The 17,397-nt window shown below is 44.9% G+C and overlaps 1 protein-coding gene across 1 annotated transcript; it reads left to right on the top strand.

Moving 5' to 3' along the window:
• Positions 1-17,038, top strand: zgc:92360 (uncharacterized protein LOC436988 homolog). Its single transcript, XM_035637986.2, has 11 exons — positions 1-450; positions 1,859-1,989; positions 3,521-3,612; positions 6,122-6,204; positions 6,298-6,410; positions 8,914-9,060; positions 9,485-9,568; positions 9,730-9,792; positions 12,448-12,519; positions 14,288-14,519; positions 16,054-17,038. The coding sequence occupies exons 1-11, from the start codon at positions 360-362 to the stop codon at positions 16,080-16,082; spliced, it is 1,137 nt and encodes a 378-aa protein (XP_035493879.1). The 5' UTR covers positions 1-359; the 3' UTR covers positions 16,083-17,038.
• The last annotated feature ends 359 nt before the right edge of the window (positions 17,039-17,397 follow it).

Below are 17,397 nucleotides of genomic sequence, written 5' to 3'. Positions count from 1 at the left end.
CCGCACCGCCCCGCACAGGGAGGCCGGAGGCAGGTCCGTCCCGCTGCGGGACTGGGGTTCGGCTCCAGGTGGCTGCAGGACGTCGCCACCAAGCTGAGGCGGAAGTTTTCCCAATTGGATCTAAACTTCCTACGACGCGTCACCTGTGTGCCGTGCCTGTGCCGTGCCTGCGCCTGTGCGCTCTTGCGCGCACTTGCCCGCTGGACAGAAGAGGGGGGAGTGGAGACACACCTTTACCTTTCGCGGCTGCACGGCGCCCTCCGCCCCACCCAACCCCACCACCCCCCTCCCTCCCCCTCCCCCCTCCCCCTCTCTCTCTCTCTGTCGGTGGAGGAATAATAATCGCTCCGCGCGCGGACATGTCGGCGGCGAACGAGAGGGCGACGCGCGCGCTGAGGGAGACCCTGCTGACCCCCGGGAACGACGCGTGCGCGGACTGCGGCGCACCGGGTAGGAACCATTAATAATACACACACACACACACACACACACACACCACATGTCTTCATTCACTGTAATGAAGGAGTCTATAGGAAAGGAAAATCAGTGTCGCCGAGGTGAGACGCGTCGGAGGTGCCATGTTGTCAAAGGAGTCAAACACACCTGTAGCCAATGATATTGTGGTATTATATATAGTGTACTGGATTTGTTTTAACTATATGGTAACACAGTTGGTTGAGTTGTGTGTTTCCTGAGTCCGACTGTAAATGTGTGACGAGGTAAAGGAGGGGGCGGAGCTTGAAGGTAGAAGTATGTGGAGGCCACGGGCGTAGCACAGGGTGGGTGGGGGGGGGGGGGGGGACGACAGACTACCCCAGGGGCCCCGAGGGTGGGGGGACTCAGGAAAGCCTGGAATTAAAAGTTTTTTTATGTTTGTAGTTAGTGTCATAACGTGAATTAACAATGTGGCCGAATTCACTGGTTGAGAGACTGAACTGTGTATTTCAAAAAAATAGTGGAGATTCTCTGAGAATGAATTAGTCCGCCGCCCGTCACGACACTGCACGGGGATGTGTCAGCTGGTCTACTGGCCGGTGACTCCGTCCGACCTTGTGTTCCCTCAAGAAAGAGTGACGTCTGGGTCCCAGAAGAGAAAAGAGATGAAAAAGAGATTAGAAGACAAACCAAGGGGTCTCTGGTGCTGCGCTCCTGGGTGGAGGCATGTGTGGAGGCTGCCGGAGAAGAAACTATTCACAGTCCACCAGCAGGTCTGGACATGCAGAGTGTGTGTGTGTGTGAGGCTGCATCTCACACACACACACACACACACACACACACACACACACCTCGCCCTCACCTGGCGCTTTGAGCCTCCAGCAGAGCAAGAGGTCCCTGCACGCAACTCCCGCCTCTATAAACACTTTCACGTGTAGCTGCAGTCGAGCAATGCAACAAATGCAGTTGCCCGTTTACTTTTAGTTTCCACTGAGAGGGGGGGGGCATTTGGGGTAATAGTGAAGCTGCCGGTCAGGAGAAAGGCAGCGTTCTCACATCCGACCCCTTCGCTCGCAATTCTGGCTCACGTTCCTGTCAGTTTCGTCTGTTCCTCGTGTTTGGAGAGTGTGTGTGTGTGTGTGTGTGTGTGTGTGTAAGAAGAATATTGGGCATCAGTACTAACCAGCCAAGCACACCATCACACTCTAATCTGCTGTTTTAGAATCAAAGGATGTTAAAAGACAGATAATTAACCCTTGGAAGATTTCAGGCCGCAGAGTTAATGGTGTCACCGTGATCGGGTTCTCAGCCCCATCTTTTCTTTTCTAATCCTCATTTCCTCCGTACGCTCCTCTCATCCATCTGTTCCCTCGCTCCCCGTGTGCTCTGTTGTCCATCTCCCCCCCCCCCCCCTCCTACGCAGACCCCTTGTGGGGCTCCTGCTCCCTGGGGGTGTTCATCTGTCTGGACTGCTCGGGGATCCACCGCAACATCCCCGACGTCAGCAAGGTCAAGTCCCTGAGCCTGTCGCGCTGGGAGGACCACGAGATGCAGGTGAGGCGCCCCAGAGCCAAGCGTTGTCTCCATGACAACCAGCGTCATGGTATCCAACGCACCGGTTATGATCACAGTCACAAGGTCCTGAACCATCATGTGTCGCAAAAGACATCGTCTTTCCTCCATTTGGCTGAAGAACATAACGTCAAGTCATCTTCTTCCCAACTGCTCATTTCATAGACTCTGAACTCTTGAATTCAAAGACGTGTTTGATGCATCTTTACGTCACTTGTCAATCTAACGGTGCGAATTTTGAGTTTGGTCTCCAGCTAGGGCTGGGCGATAAAACGATAACGATATGCATCGCGACAGACGCGTTATCGATATCAACAGAAAATGCGTTCGATAGAACGTTTCGATCATTTTTTTTTTTCCTCGTTGGAAGAAACCGGAGCAAAGAGTCTCGCTACGCCGGCACTCGTCCTCTGGTACCTAGCAACGTATGGGGTGACACGCCTAATAGCCAATCATGTAACAGTATCACGTTTGGTTGCGCCATCTCGTTGGCTCGTGTTTGTGTTTCTTAGGTCATGAAAATGATCAATAATTATCGATATCGACCGATATGAAACACTTATATCGTGATACAGTCTTCAGCCATATCGCCCAGCAAACATTTGCGTCATTCGCGCATAATATTTGCCCGTTCTTCTTCCTTCCACCTTTCTCCGACAAATCTCATCTGAACGGACACACAAACACACACACACACACACACACACACACACACACACACACACACACACACACACACACACAGCGACAGTAGGGATCCTCCGTCCCCGACAGGACGCGACTTTGCACGTGATCGGAGTCGCGTCGCGTCCGGTGTGAACGCGCCACAAGGAGTCGCTGTCGGTTGAATAAAATGACAAAGTTATTCACACAGTGATTACATTTTGTATTTCTGTGCTTTCACGTCCAGTTCTGTCTGATGGCGGCGTGAAGGACCTTCATGACGCAAAAGAACAAACTTCAATCGCCTGGATAATTGAAGCTTTTCAGTTTCATCCGCCGTGTGAAAATGCTCGAGGGGAAATTATCACAAGAGGGAAAAAAAACTGTTTTCCAATTTTTTTGTATGTAGTTTATCAAATGATCTTCCTCGTGAAACAGGGTTCATTTGTACGTTTACACATTATCAGCCTGTTGATGGATAACTGACCTCCCACTGACGCTGATTATGGGAACGTACAGAATACTTGGGGGGGGGGGGGGGGGGCATCACATTCAAGTGTGAGAACTGAAACTGTGCGAGCGATTCCCAGAAACGAAAATAAAAAATGTTGTCGGTACCTTGCACGTCTTAATCTTCCAGGTATTTGTCGTGTTTATCGTCTGAGCCTCTCTCGATCTATGAGTTTAACGGATGTTCGTTCCTGTTGAGTGTTTTTTTTCTCCTGCCGGGCAGATAACGGACGATGAACCTGTCAGGTTGCGTGTCACGGTGTCAATCATCCCTGAGTAATCTGTTGCCTGTGTGTGTGTGTGTGTGTGTGTGTGTGTGTGTGTGTTCACGCTTTGTTAGTTCATGGCTGAGAACGGCAATGAGCTGATGAAGAGAAAATACGAGGCTGCTGTTCCAGTCTACTACTACAAACCAACGCATAAAGACTGTCAGTGAGTAACCGTGGCAACACACACACACACACACACACACACACACACACACACATCACACGTGCTGTATAAAATGTTCTAATTATACATTTTCTGTTTTGAATCTATACACAATATTTGTGCACTATATTCAAAAGTTTGTATTGCTGTACTGTGTGTGATCAGGTTCTTCTATGCGTGTGTGTTTCCTGTTTCAGTTAAGATGCTCATACACTCACATACGTACATCCTAGAAATGTCAATTAATTTCAGCTCTCATTCCAGAACGAAGATGGAAAATTAAAGCTTGCGATATTCAGTATGTTTAAAAAAGCTAAAAGATGACTACAACCAAATACATAGAACTGGAATGAAGGAAATAAATGAAATGTAAACATAAAAAAACAAACTTATTGCTAGTGTATTGTATATTCTCTAGAATATACGTCTTATTATATCCGTGCATATCAGGGAACATAAACCCAGATACCCATGCGTCTCTGAAAGGCTCATCAGCCGACAGCTTCTTTTTTTTTACATGTGGCTGTACATACGTGTGTGTGTGTGTGTGTGTGTGTGTGTGTGTGTGTGTCTGCTTGGTACATCGTGAAGTTTAATTATTATCTACGTAACTCAGTCTTTTTTTTAATGTTCTCCACGACTTCATTTGATGTGTAGAAAGCAGCTTTAATGAGACACAGTTATTGTGGCACTATGACTCATCGTCGTAGTGCGTCTGTGAGACACTATGAGATGGTATGAGACATTTTGAGATGCTATGAGACACTATGAGATGGTATAAACACTATGAGAAACTATGAGACGCTATGAGACACTATGAGATGGTATGAGACGCTATGAGACACTATGAGATGGTATGAGACGCTATGAGACACTATGAGACGCTATGAGACACTATGAGATGGTATGAGACATTTTGAGATGCTATGAGACACTATGAGATGGTATAAACACTATGAGAAACTATGAGACGCTATGAGACACTATGAGATGGTATGAGACGCTATGAGACACTATGAGATGGTATGAGACACTATGAGACGCTATGAGACACTATGAGACGCTATGAGACACTATGAGATGGTATAAACACTATGAGACGCTATGAGACGGTATGAGACACTATGAGACGCTATGAGATGGTATGAGACACTATGAGATGCTATGACACACTATGAGACACTATGAGACGCTATGAGATGGTATGAGACACTATGAGACGGTTTGAGACGCTATGAGACGGTATGAGACACTATGAGACGCTATGACACACTATGAGACACTCTGACACACTATGAGACACTATGAGATGGTATGAGACGCTATGAGACACTATGAGATGGTATGAGACACTATGAGACGGTATGAGACACTATGAGACGCTATGACACACTATGAGACACTATGAGATAGTATGAGACACTATGAGATGGTATGAGACACTGTGACGGTATGAGATGGTATGAGATGGTATGAGACACTATGACACACTATGAGACGCTATGAGACACTATGAGACGGTCGTCGTGTCTCGTAGAGTCAGACACTGGGATCGTCTCACGTTGTGTGACTGTGGCTTCAGCGGGCGGCCACCAGACAAGGAATGTTTCATTTGAAGCCAACTGTCTCAGGAGACACAACATCAAACACACGTTGAAAACCCGCCGGCGAGTTTTTGGCCAAAGTCTCGAGAGCTCGCCTGGAAAAGAAGGAGAAAAAGGAAAAAGAGTGTGTGAGCGGAAGGAGAAGCTCGCCGCTGGAGTTGTGAAAGTTTGCCCGAGGACAGCTTGAATGTGTACACGCCCTACACTGTCCTGACACACACACACACACACACACACACACACACACACACACACACACACGACAGAGCTGCTCGTAAAAACCCACGCAGACGAGATGTTCAGTGAAGGACGATTGAGCTGCATCTGAAATACTTGAGCAGTGACGTTAATAACACCAATTGCTCAATATTTGAGTGTAACAACTGACCCCGGCGACGTTTAAAGCGGAAACTGACCGATTGCCATGGCGACAGAAAAACGACCCGCTCGTTCACAGTCGGCAACTGAGGTCGGAGCTCCGTCCATTAATCGCCAAAGTGGCGACGACAGCTTCCTCCGGAGCTCTGAGGGACAAAAGAACCACGCGTCCTCACTGCGGCGTCTTTTACGACGGCGACCGAACGACAATTTCACCTGGAACCACCAGGGGGGCAGAAACACAATATGTTTCTGCCCCCCTGGTGGTTCCAGTCGGTATTGTCGTCCTTTTGTTTATTACCAAGCGGCATTAAAAAACACTTGGTGTTAGTCTGCTTGCTTTAATTTCTGTATTATTGTTAATGGAACCACATCAGAAACAAGATGACCTAAGACGATTTCTTTTATGTGACTGTAAACTTTTGCTTGAGGACAAAACACGGTGTGGGGAAAAAAATCTGATGTATGAACAAGTGAATTGTGCACAAACAATGTGTTACTTTGTGTGTGTGTTTGTGTGTGTTCAGGGTGTTGAGGGAGCAGTGGATAAGGGCAAAGTACGAGAGGAAAGAGTTCTGCGAGCCGGGGAGGAATTTTACATATGAGGAAGGTGAGTGTGTGACACACACACACACACACACGCGCACACATGCATGCACACGGGCATGCTCACAAATGACCTTTGTTGCCGGTCGTCCTGCAGGACCTCGAGACGGCCTGTTGATGAAGAGAGGGCGGGATAACGGGCAGTTCCTGAGCAGGCGATTCGTCCTCTCCGAGCTGGAGGGCACGCTGAAGTATTTCACCAAGTATGACGTAAGCAGCAGCAGCAGCAACACACACACACGCAGCCACAACACACACACACACACACACACACACACACACACACACACACACACACACACATACAGCCACATCTCACACACACACACACACACACATGCAGCCACATCACACACACACATGCAGCCACATCACACACACACACACACACATGCAGCCACATCACACACACACACACACACACACACACACACACACACATACAGCCACATCACACACACACACACACACACACACACATGCCGCCACATCACACACAGTTCTTAACAGACATGAAATGTGCTGCAGACGACTCCCCGGCACTTACGTGCTACAGTATTTTTGACACACGGTTTCCCTCAGACAATCATACATACCTCACGGAAAGACAACAGAGCGAGATTTGCATGCTCAGACAGGCCTCACCGGCCTGGATCCTGAGGCGCTTTCCTTTTAAGACGGGGATTTAGACGATGAGATTTATTTATTGATTCCGACCTGGGAAATTCCCGTGTTGCAGCAGCAGGTATCAGTCACACAAAACACCTTATGAAATATAAAAAAATTTATAAGAAATACAAATGTAAAAAGTTAGTTAGTTAGTTCAGATAAGATAAACCTTGTTTGACCCCCCGCAGGGGAAGTTCTGAATCGACAACGCAGCGGGAAAACGTCATGATAAAATAAAGTAGAATATAAAATAAAGTAGAAATAGTAACAGAATCTTAGTTAGTCAGTTAGTTCGTTGACTCTGAGAAGAGATTTGAAGTGTGTCAAATATTCCGGAGACGACTCGTCGCCCGATTTGTCTCTTTGTGGCTGGCAGCATTGTGTTTTCCCATTCTCATGAACGCAATCTCTCTCAGGAACGCCTAGAAGGAAGTTCTTCAACTTCCGTTTTTGAGCTGCGCAGAATCTGATGGCCAAAGGTCAGAGGTCATGGTGACGAAAGACACGTAATACCCCTGGACGCGCATTGGATGTGGAGACTTTGGTGGGGGCGAACAACCGCCGGGCGGGATTTCTAGTTTTAGACTCGAGAGATGGAGAGAGAGAGTGCGAAACCCAATCAGATATCTTGTAAAAGAACAGACGAGGGCAGACAGATACACACAGACGAAGACTCTGGTCCCGCGGAGGCAGATTTAAATTCCCGTCAGGGTAGATTAAAGCGGGGGATTAGTTTCTGTTTCAGACACGATGGTTATCAGTGATGCAGGTCGATGTGGAGATAACAGTTCAGCATGGAGCCCCGGGCCGTGACGCCATACACACACACACACCTTGACTTAATAACTACAACTTTTCTTCTTTTTCTTTCAAAGTCAAGTCGTGGAAGCACTAAACTTTATGAGTGCTTCATAAAAAAAAGTTTGTGTGTGTTCAAGGCGTTGGAGTCGGGAAGTAGTTTATAAATGAGCCCCAGGAAATTTGATTCTTAAATAGTAAAAAAACAACAACACATACTTAACATTATTTTATCATATTTTTTCCCTATTATCTGATAACTGCTTGTTGCGTACTTCTAGTTTTTTTGGAGTAATCCTGCTGAAAGATAGAATATTTAGAGAAGAAAGTCGAAATGTGGAGATTAAAGTTCAAATAGCCCCAAACGTCCGCGTTGTGTTTCCAGTTCAGCTGTCACACATCCACGTTAACTAGCGTTAGCAAAGCTACGCTAGCTCCGGTAACTGCACGCCGCTCGAAATTCATCGACGGTTGTTTTGCGATTGAACGTTATCGTGTCGGGACGCACGTCGACGTTCATTGTCACCGCATCGTTTCTTCCAGATTCAGCCTGTCGATAATAATATCGCAACTTTACAACTTGGTTAGCGGCTATCGTTAGCTTAGCGAACTGGCTAGCAAAACATCAACATCCTGGTTGTTTGGTGTTGCTGAAGAAGTGCTTCCGGGTCACAATTTTGAACTTTATTCTCGACATTTAGACTTTATTCTCGAAATGTTAAAAAATAAATAAAAAATCTTCCCCGTCATTTTTCTTCTTCTTATGACTATTATTATTATTATTATTATTATTATTATTATTATTATTATGGCTATATTTCGCTGTTATTATTATTATTTTTTTTTACACATACAGGTTTGTGCGACCCCCGGACAATGAGGAGGTAAAGTCCGTGTCAACGAAGCACTGGGGTTAAAGATAAATAAGTAAAAGTTATGGAGGTTAAGCAACAAGATTATTTGATTCCAACAGATGAAATCAAGTCTGGTTTTTTTTTCGAAAACACCCGACTCCACGTTCATTTTTCTACCAGTCATGTTTTATCTTTTTGCCCTGAAGCCTCACCCAGAGCAAACATTATGAATATGACATGTCTTCAACCTGAAATCAACAAATTTACAATATTCCATCCTGTATTGCCTGAAGGCAAGCAGGCTTGTTGTTATTCCATTTCTCTGACCCCTGCATTTCACAGAAACACACTCTTACAGCTCTTCCGCCTCCTCTCCTCCCCCCTTCACGCAGGCCAAGGAGCCCAAAGCCGTGATCAAGGTGGACACCATCAACGCCACCTTCCAGCCAGAGAAGATAGGAAACCCCAACGGCCTGCAGATCACCTACCTGAAAGACTACAGCACCCGCAACATGTTCATCTACCACGAAAACGGCAAGGTCGGTTCCGCAACGGAGAGAAAATCGGATTCCTCAAGTGAATAATCCAAAGTAGAACCCAAACTCCCTCGTTTAAGCTGCAGCACAAGTTGGCGTTCGAACGTACGTCGGCCGAGGACGATCGTGTTGGATTCATGTCGATGTACCAATTTTCCGCCTGGTTGTGTTGTGGAAAACACAATCATTTTTTTTTTCTAACTCCATACATGACACAGTGTGGACACAGTTACCACACGACCAAAACTCCATGTGAAGGTCATGTGGTAACGAGACCCAATATCGCCATGACGAGTGAGCAAAGTCCATCTGATGAGGAAGGCGGCAAAACGAGCTTCGTGACGCGAGCTCATGTTTTGTCAGAGCCGCGTTACATTCACAGTCTCCTCAGTCTGTGTGTCTGATCCTCTCTCTCTCTCCGCACCAGGAGATCGTCGACTGGTTCAATTCAATTCGTGCCGTTCAGCTCCACTACCTGAAGGTGGCCTTCCCCGGAGCGACGGACGCCGAGGTGAACAACGCACACGGCCACTTGCCGCTGCTGATGACGGCCCGAGATAGAAATGATATTTATATTGGCTTTAATGTCTGCTCTGATGAAGTGCTGGAACTGTGACGGATATAAGAACTCTCTGAATTTATACCTTTTTTGTTTTTGCTTGTTGCCCTCAGCTGGTGCCCAAACTCACCCGCAACTTTCTGAAGGAAGGGTACATGGAAAAAACAGGTCCCAGGGCAAGTAACGCACACACACACACACACACACACACACACACACACACACACACACACACACACACACACACGCACGCCTCTAGATCTTGGTGATATTAAAATCACCCCAGGTCGTCGGACTGGGGTTTAAAATACAAAAGGTATGGGCTGAGGGAATAATAGCCTAATTGAAAAATTGTTAATAATAACAATAAAAATGCCCACAGGCAGTTATTTAAATGTATTTGAGTAAATCAGCTCACTGGTAGACCGAATGATTAATTTACAATAACTTCCCACTGCATTACACCTTTTCAGCTCTGACGCTCATAACCTGCACACACTGTTAATCACGTTCACGCCCTGTTTGTGTCCATGTAAAACAGTTTTCTGTTGCATGTTGATACAGCAAAGGACGGCCAATATGTGAGGTTTAAACATATCATTTTTGTTTTTTTATTTATTGAATTAAGATCACACCAAATGGTCAGACTCAAATTTGACAAAAAATTGTCAAAAATTTCTTCTTTCCTAGAAATTAATTCAAAACAACACGTACATAACAGACGTTCTCTGTAAATCTCCATTTCATTTTATCGTTTTGAAAGCAATAATTCCATCTCAAGATTCCAGCCATAATATGCTGACGACATTATTCTGCTCGTGCACTGGAGCTGTTGATTAGTTTTGACAAATGATAATTTATTTCAATGTGAAAACTTTTAAAGAATGTCCCGTTCACGAGTGGACAGAGCAGCACCACGGACTTTGCTAAGACTCGCAGTATCGTAATGTGGTCATTTAACTGTTATCATGCACCATTTTCTCTATGATATATATATTTATTTTAGAGTCAGAGCAGCGATTCACGTGAATTACACATGAACAGATGAGCTATCGGTAAGAGAGAGAAAAAATGCCACAAACCCAATCTGTCGTTTCCTCTACACTTGCTTTTAGAATTACCTTCTTTTTTTTTTTTCCGCTTTAATTCCGAGTCGAGCTAAATTGATCCTCGGTTCTCGCTCTGCGATTGAATCTCCCACTCTGCTCCGATTTAATTGAGCGGAAGGCGAACTAAGAGGGTAACTAGCCCAGCTGTCGGTGCAGCAGCTGCCCCGACAGGCTGACTGACAGCCGGGGGGGGGGGGGGCGGGGGGCGGCGACCCTGCCACACCGTCCGGCCGTCGGCCGGTGCGGGAGCGAAGCGAAGCCCCTCCAGGATCCACTTAATCCTCGAGCGTCAAACCCTTGAATGCGCTCGCAAAAAAGAAAAAAACAGCACGGACACGTCGGGATTAAAGAAACTCGCAGAGAGGCCCTTGTACATATGCATGCAGTCGTGCGCCGTTGCACTTTTGTAGTAACGTATATGCAAAAAAACACACGCGCAATTGCTTCTTCACATCAAGCACCTGCACAAGCAGCATCAACACACACACACACACACACACACACACACACACACACCGACACTTTAATCCTCGTCTGTCAGGTTGAGACATGAACTGACTTGGGCGAAATGGGCGTTGGGCTCATATGCTAAACGCTAAATGTCATATTTCAGCTCCCTCTCATATCCGGGAGACATATTGGGATACTCGTGGAAGGAGTCGGTGGTAAATTGAGGAGGGAGCGGTCGCTTTTTTTTTTCCGGGCTTCTGTCAGAGCGAGAACATCACTCAGTCGCATCAGAACGGGTTTGTCAGCATAGTCGGGGGGGAAACCCGAGCACCTTCGTCACTTGAATCTCGGCTCAAGTGACTTCAATTCTGAAAAAGAATTTTCAGGTGCCTGTGCTTTTCAATAAACGCTCCAATGGCGTCGCGCGTCACCTTCTTCAATGGCTGCCGTCGGTGTGGACTCGGAACCCCTGCACTGATGCAAACCTTCAGATCCGGCATCGGCGTTTTGAGAACCTTGTCAGGAAATCTCAAAAGGAAAGAAATTGCTTTTATATCACTTTCTTCAAAGCCTCATATCATGTTTAATACGCACACATGGTGACAACGCAATGCTTTACTCATGATCCAAAATGAAGAAACTCTTCTTGAGTAAGTGGCTGCAAAGAGAATCATGGTTAGTCGAGGAAAAAAGTGAAAAATGTGGCATTTGATCGGTAATTATTTTATTCATGGTGCACTTTTAAAGCAAATATGCACAAAGCGCTATTCCAAGGTCAAAATTAATCATGCACCATCAAAACGTAGGCAACATTTAAAGATTTTATTAGGTGCAAATAATGAAACGTGTGCATACAAACATACATGCATAAAGAAACACATACAGGTATATGTATATATATATATATAAAAACACACATACAGTAAAAAAAGAATTTTTAGTGACCAATAGCTAAATTCTATCAGTTAAAAAAGAAGCCGTCCTGTAAAAGTAAGTTATAATACAAGATTTATACGTAAAGTCATCAGATCTGTGGAGGAACCTGTTTGGTTCTGTAACGTAAGAGGAAGTTTAAGTGCGAGAGTATGATTCACATTTTGATATAAACAAAAACCAGACAGACGTCACCTGCGGCACAAGTACAATGCTGCTCTGTATATTGTTTCCATATTCTCTCTCTCTCTCTCTCTCTCTCCCCCTCTGTCTGACTTTCTCTATGTCTCTCGCCCCCGGTCTGACTGTGTCTCTTTCTCTTGTTTTCCGTCTGTGCAGCAAACAGAAGGCTTCAAGAAGCGCTGGTTCACCCTCGACCAAAGGCGACTCATGTACTTCAAAGATCCACTGGTGTGGCATTATCACACACACACACACACACACACACACTGGAAAGACTATACAGTCTCTGCATCATTTTATATTCCATAGCCGGCGAGGCTGCTATATGGTACTTTAATTCCCGATGTAACGTTATTAAATCATGGGGCCTGTCACTTTTTTTTCCTTTCATTTAGTCCCACAATGGGGAGATTTGGTCATTACAGCAGCACAGTGGACAGAATATAGAAGACATATATATATAACAAAATATAAATAATATGTACAGAGCCGTAATAGTTGCACATGGAGGCAATGTGGAGCTCCTCATGAGCAACGTGAAACTACCCTAGATCTGTCCTCCGGGCAACACTTTCGGCTAAATGATCTGATGTCAGTGGTTTAAGATGTTGTGGAATTCAGGATTCAGAGTCAGTGACTGATTAGAGGGGAGTTTTTACTGCAGAGGTTATCGCGGAGACGTAAGACGGGTGGGCGGAGGGTGGTGGTGGTGGATCGGATTGCTTAATTCCTTGGCTGAATTCACGTCAGAATAGCAAAGGGCAGATTGGCTCGCCGCCACTGCTGACGCAAACGTTCAATGGAGAGAAGCAATAATCATCAGACCTTTCCCTCGATGGTTAGGGGTTAGACGAGAAAAAGGAGTAGATGAAAGGAGAAGGGGGAGTCTTTAACTTCTATTCTATTTCCAGAAATAGACTTTTTATTTCCTCATGTTTGTTGGTTGGTTGGTTTGTCGGCTGGATTATGCAAAAACGACTTAATGGAATTCCCCGAAACTTGGTGGAAGTTTGGAACATGGACCAAGTTTACTTTAGGATTACTTTCTTTAACATTGCGAGATTATGGCAATTTTTAAACTGTTACAGATTTTCCCAAGCGACTGATATTTTATAGCTGTTTTCAGACATAAACTTCTGGTTGGAACACCTGGTTGGAACACCTGGTTAGAACACCTGGTTGGAACACCTGGTTGGAACACCTGGTTGGAACACCTGGTTGGAGCACCTGGTTGGAGCACCTGGTTGGAACACCTGGTTGGAACACCTGGTTGGAACACCTGGTTAGAACACCTGGTTGGAACACCTGGTTGGAACACCTGGTTGGAACACCTGGTTAGAACACCTGGTTGGAACACCTGGTTGGAACATCTGGTTGGAGCACCTGGTTGGAGCACCTGGTTGGAGCACCTGGTTGGAACACCTGGTTGGAGCACCTGGTTGGAACACCTGGTTGGAGCACCTGGTTGGAACACCTGGTTGGAGCACCTGGTTGGGGCACCTGGTTGGAGCACCTGGTTGGAACACCTGGTTGGAACACCTGGTTGGAACACCTGGTTGGGGCACCCACTCGCTCGCCGTGAATCTTTCTGTGATTTTTTTTTCCTGATGGTTTCTCACATGGGCCCCCTAGGACATTTTCCATGAAAATTGACTCGGGGGGGGGGACTTGGCGGGAAAAGTTTAAGAAAATGGCTGGAGCAACATTTGCGGTGCATTCTAGAATAAAAGCCCCTCCAGAAGGTCAGGAAAATGTCCGGACTTCTTAAAGCAACTATTGAGCAGTGTGAAATTCCGTAAGACTTGTTTGAGTTTGTTGGGATTGTTGGGCCTGAGTGCCATGCTTGTTCTGAATTGTATTTCACTTCCCGCGGTGTTCATGTTTCCTCCGTGAAGTGGATCTGACAGAAGCTATTCTAGGAATTCACAAAGACAATGCTAGCATGTTGCTGTAACACGGGTCATTTGATTTGGTCATTCTCCCTTCGGCCCGCAAGGACGCTTTCGCCAAAGGCGAGGTCTTCCTGGGCAGCAGGGACCATGGCTACAACGTGTCGACCGGCTTCCCCCCCGGCACCCACCGCAACGGCGCCTGGCAACACGGCGTCACCATACAGACGCCCGACCGCTACTTCGTGTTCACCTGCGAGATGGAGAGCGACCAGCAGGAGTGGGTGAAACTCTTCAACGAGGTCATGGACGCGCCCATGTCCCCTCAGGAGTACACAAGTGAGAGTTCAGAATTCTTTTAAAGATTGTAATTCAATATTCATAAGCCGTTGGCCTTTGTAATGAGCGGCTGATTAAAGTGTGTTGTTGTTGTTTTTTAAAGCTCCACATCAAATAGATGCTCTACTCCACAGGGGAAACTACGGCATGAAGAAGATTCCACGAAAATGAATTTTTTTTAAAAAGAAACTTAATTAGGCGTTAACATTTGTTCATGAAATAAACCCCCTCTGCATCATCCAGCAGCTGCCTCTTTGTGGACTTTCCATGTTCACACGAAACGGCGGCATACCGGCCACAGAGCAGTTTCAGTGGGGAAGCTGTGGGTTTAACGACGCCTGTGATAGTTAAGGGAGGATGGGATTTTTCTTTGCAGACTTCCAACTTGCATTGCGTCACTCGTTCACCGCTGCCTACATCCGAAACCCCTCAGTGCTTCACTCTGCAGGGAGCGAATAAATCCAAGACGTCAGACACTTAAATGACTCATTGTTGCTCTGTGTACTCCCCCGGACAGCTGGAGAGTTTTGTGTAGGATCGCATTGTGCGCAGCTACGAAATCGTAACCTTTCAGCGAAAATTGGTAGTTTTGGCATCCGCATATTTTATGTGAAAAACGCCTTCTGTGATTTCCCATAGAAAAAGGTGATGTCCCCAAATGACTTTAAGTGAATGATATTTAAGTTACAATGATATAAAACAAGTCTCTTAATTTTTTTTTTAAAGCTACAGTGTGTAATTTTTTTTACTTTTCTGGCGACATCTGGTGGTGAAGGTGCAAACCGCAACTAACTCAGCGACCAACAGGGACAATTTCTGGTGGCGCACCACTAATTCCAATTCCGTTTTCTGGCGGCGATGAAAATTCAAAGCGAATACGACGTATTCTGGACCGTTAAGTGCAAATACCATAATCAACACGACGTATCACCTCATGTAGCTATATTTAACTCATTCAGAGTTGAGGAAAAAACTTTGTGATTATACATACAGTATATGAACACATAGTTATGGACAATATATTCAATTTCTGTGAATAAGTTCATCTAAATATTACACACTGTAGCTTTAAAAAAGTTGTTGCTGCATGTTAACATTGTCCCGCTAACGCGCACATGATGACATGGTTGAGATGCTAATGTTTAGCATGTTTACTGTTCTTGTTTGGCGTTATGCTAACATTTGCAAAATTAGAACCGAGGACAAAGGCTGTGTCCGAAATCATTCCCTACCCCCGACTCACTATCTAGTGAATTCTATGTAGTGCGCTATAAAGTGAAGTCATCGGCAAAATAAAATTCAAAAAACACTTTCAAACACTGCTTGCGTCGCTGGATTATGGCGTACGACACCAAAACCGGCCGGTGGACAATCCCAACAAAATATTTTTAATGTTTTAATTTGAATGCATAGATGAAATGGAATGACTCTTTTGCAGATATTCGGTCATAATTGAAAGTACTGGAATTATCTTGTTGGCCGATTATTACGAAATGTTTCATTTTCTAATTTGGGGCTTTTGTGTGTTTTCAAGTGGAGGCCATGTTCAAGCACAGGCACTGATGGACCAGAGGCCTGCGGGACCATCTCCTCTCCCCCTCAGTCCATCACCGATCCGACACAGGACCCACATCGGTTCTGGCTCCGTTAGTACTTTGACTCGAGACTTGACTGTCATCACGTTCATTGGTCACCCTGGAGGCTGGTAGTGAGGTTAGGAATGCCAACAAGAGGACCATGGCAATATTCATTAGTAAACTAGATATATAAATGGCCAAAAAAAATGTCAATACATATGTAGTAATTGTGATTATTTGGGTTTTGTTTTAATTGCTGCAGTTTTTTGTTTTCACTGCAAACTCCCGAGAGATCACTTTCCTGTCTCTGGACAGTAACAAGGTTCGTCTTGGATTTTATGCAGCTCATGTTTGAAATAGTAAAAGGCATTCTTGTCAGACTCAGTGCCGGCTGCCCATGCTAATGAACTATGGGAACATAAACACACTTACTCTCGGCCAGTGGATTGAATTTTTAAAGAAATTATATTAGATATTCAACTCGAGATATAAGAAATTGGATGCTGTCAAGGTGAGAAGTGCCTTGGTCCCCTCAAGCATTTTATGCAAGTGTGATATGATGATTTGGTAATACTAATGAGGAAAGAGTCAAATGGGTCAAACAGCTGCAGAAAACAACTGTATCTGCTGGATTCACAATTACTTTTCAGGTTTTTTTTAATAAAAGAAACAGTATTCATCATTATGTTAACTTCTCACACATTTACTGATATTTGTATCGTGCTCCATGTGCTGTTTCAGTTCAAAAAGTGAAAAATAGTTGTTGTTTTTTTTATCTAAACTTAGCAACACTACAGTGCTACACTTACGTCATGAATCAAACATTATTTTCATGGTTTTGTGTTTTCTTTAATGAATATTCAAATGTTGATTTTGATATGCATTCATCAAGACAATAAAGGAGTTTTGTACAACTGTAAGTTAGTACACGATCTAACAGCACCTCCATGTGGCAGATAGTACACAAGTCTGTTAAAACCACCAAGTCCACTACTAAGTTATTTTCCCATGTTTTTATTCATATCAACCATTGAATAATTTGTATTCTTTTTTCCCCCCTCATTTTTTTAGTTATTGGTTAAAGAGGTACTCACATTATTATTTCAAAGGCATTTCTATGCTTTATCATGGCTGACTGACATCACATTATTGAGCACTAATAAAAAAAAAAGATATGTTCATTCATTAATTCATCTCACAGCACTGTTATTTATTTATTTTGATTCGCTTGCATTTACACCCTCCTCAAATATCAGACGAAGGTGAGTTGTTCCTCTGCACAGTCGACCTAAATAGCACGA

This window comes from Scophthalmus maximus, chromosome 8, assembly GCF_022379125.1.
Source record: "Scophthalmus maximus strain ysfricsl-2021 chromosome 8, ASM2237912v1, whole genome shotgun sequence".
In the NCBI taxonomy this organism is placed as follows: Eukaryota; Metazoa; Chordata; class Actinopteri; order Pleuronectiformes; family Scophthalmidae; genus Scophthalmus; species Scophthalmus maximus.
This window is presented reverse-complemented; position numbering and strand designations above follow the sequence as displayed.

Bases quoted from the DNA above. Each gene is read 5' to 3' on its own strand.
- zgc:92360 (XM_035637986.2), top strand. From the start codon at position 360: ATGTCGGCGGCGAACGAGAGGGCGACGCGCGCGCTGAGGGAGACCCTG. The intron at 6,205-6,297 runs GTGAGTGTGTGA...GTCGTCCTGCAG, and splicing joins GAATTTTACATATGAGGAAG to GACCTCGAGACGGCCTGTTG. The intron at 6,411-8,913 runs GTAAGCAGCAGC...CCCTTCACGCAG, and splicing joins AGTATTTCACCAAGTATGAC to GCCAAGGAGCCCAAAGCCGT.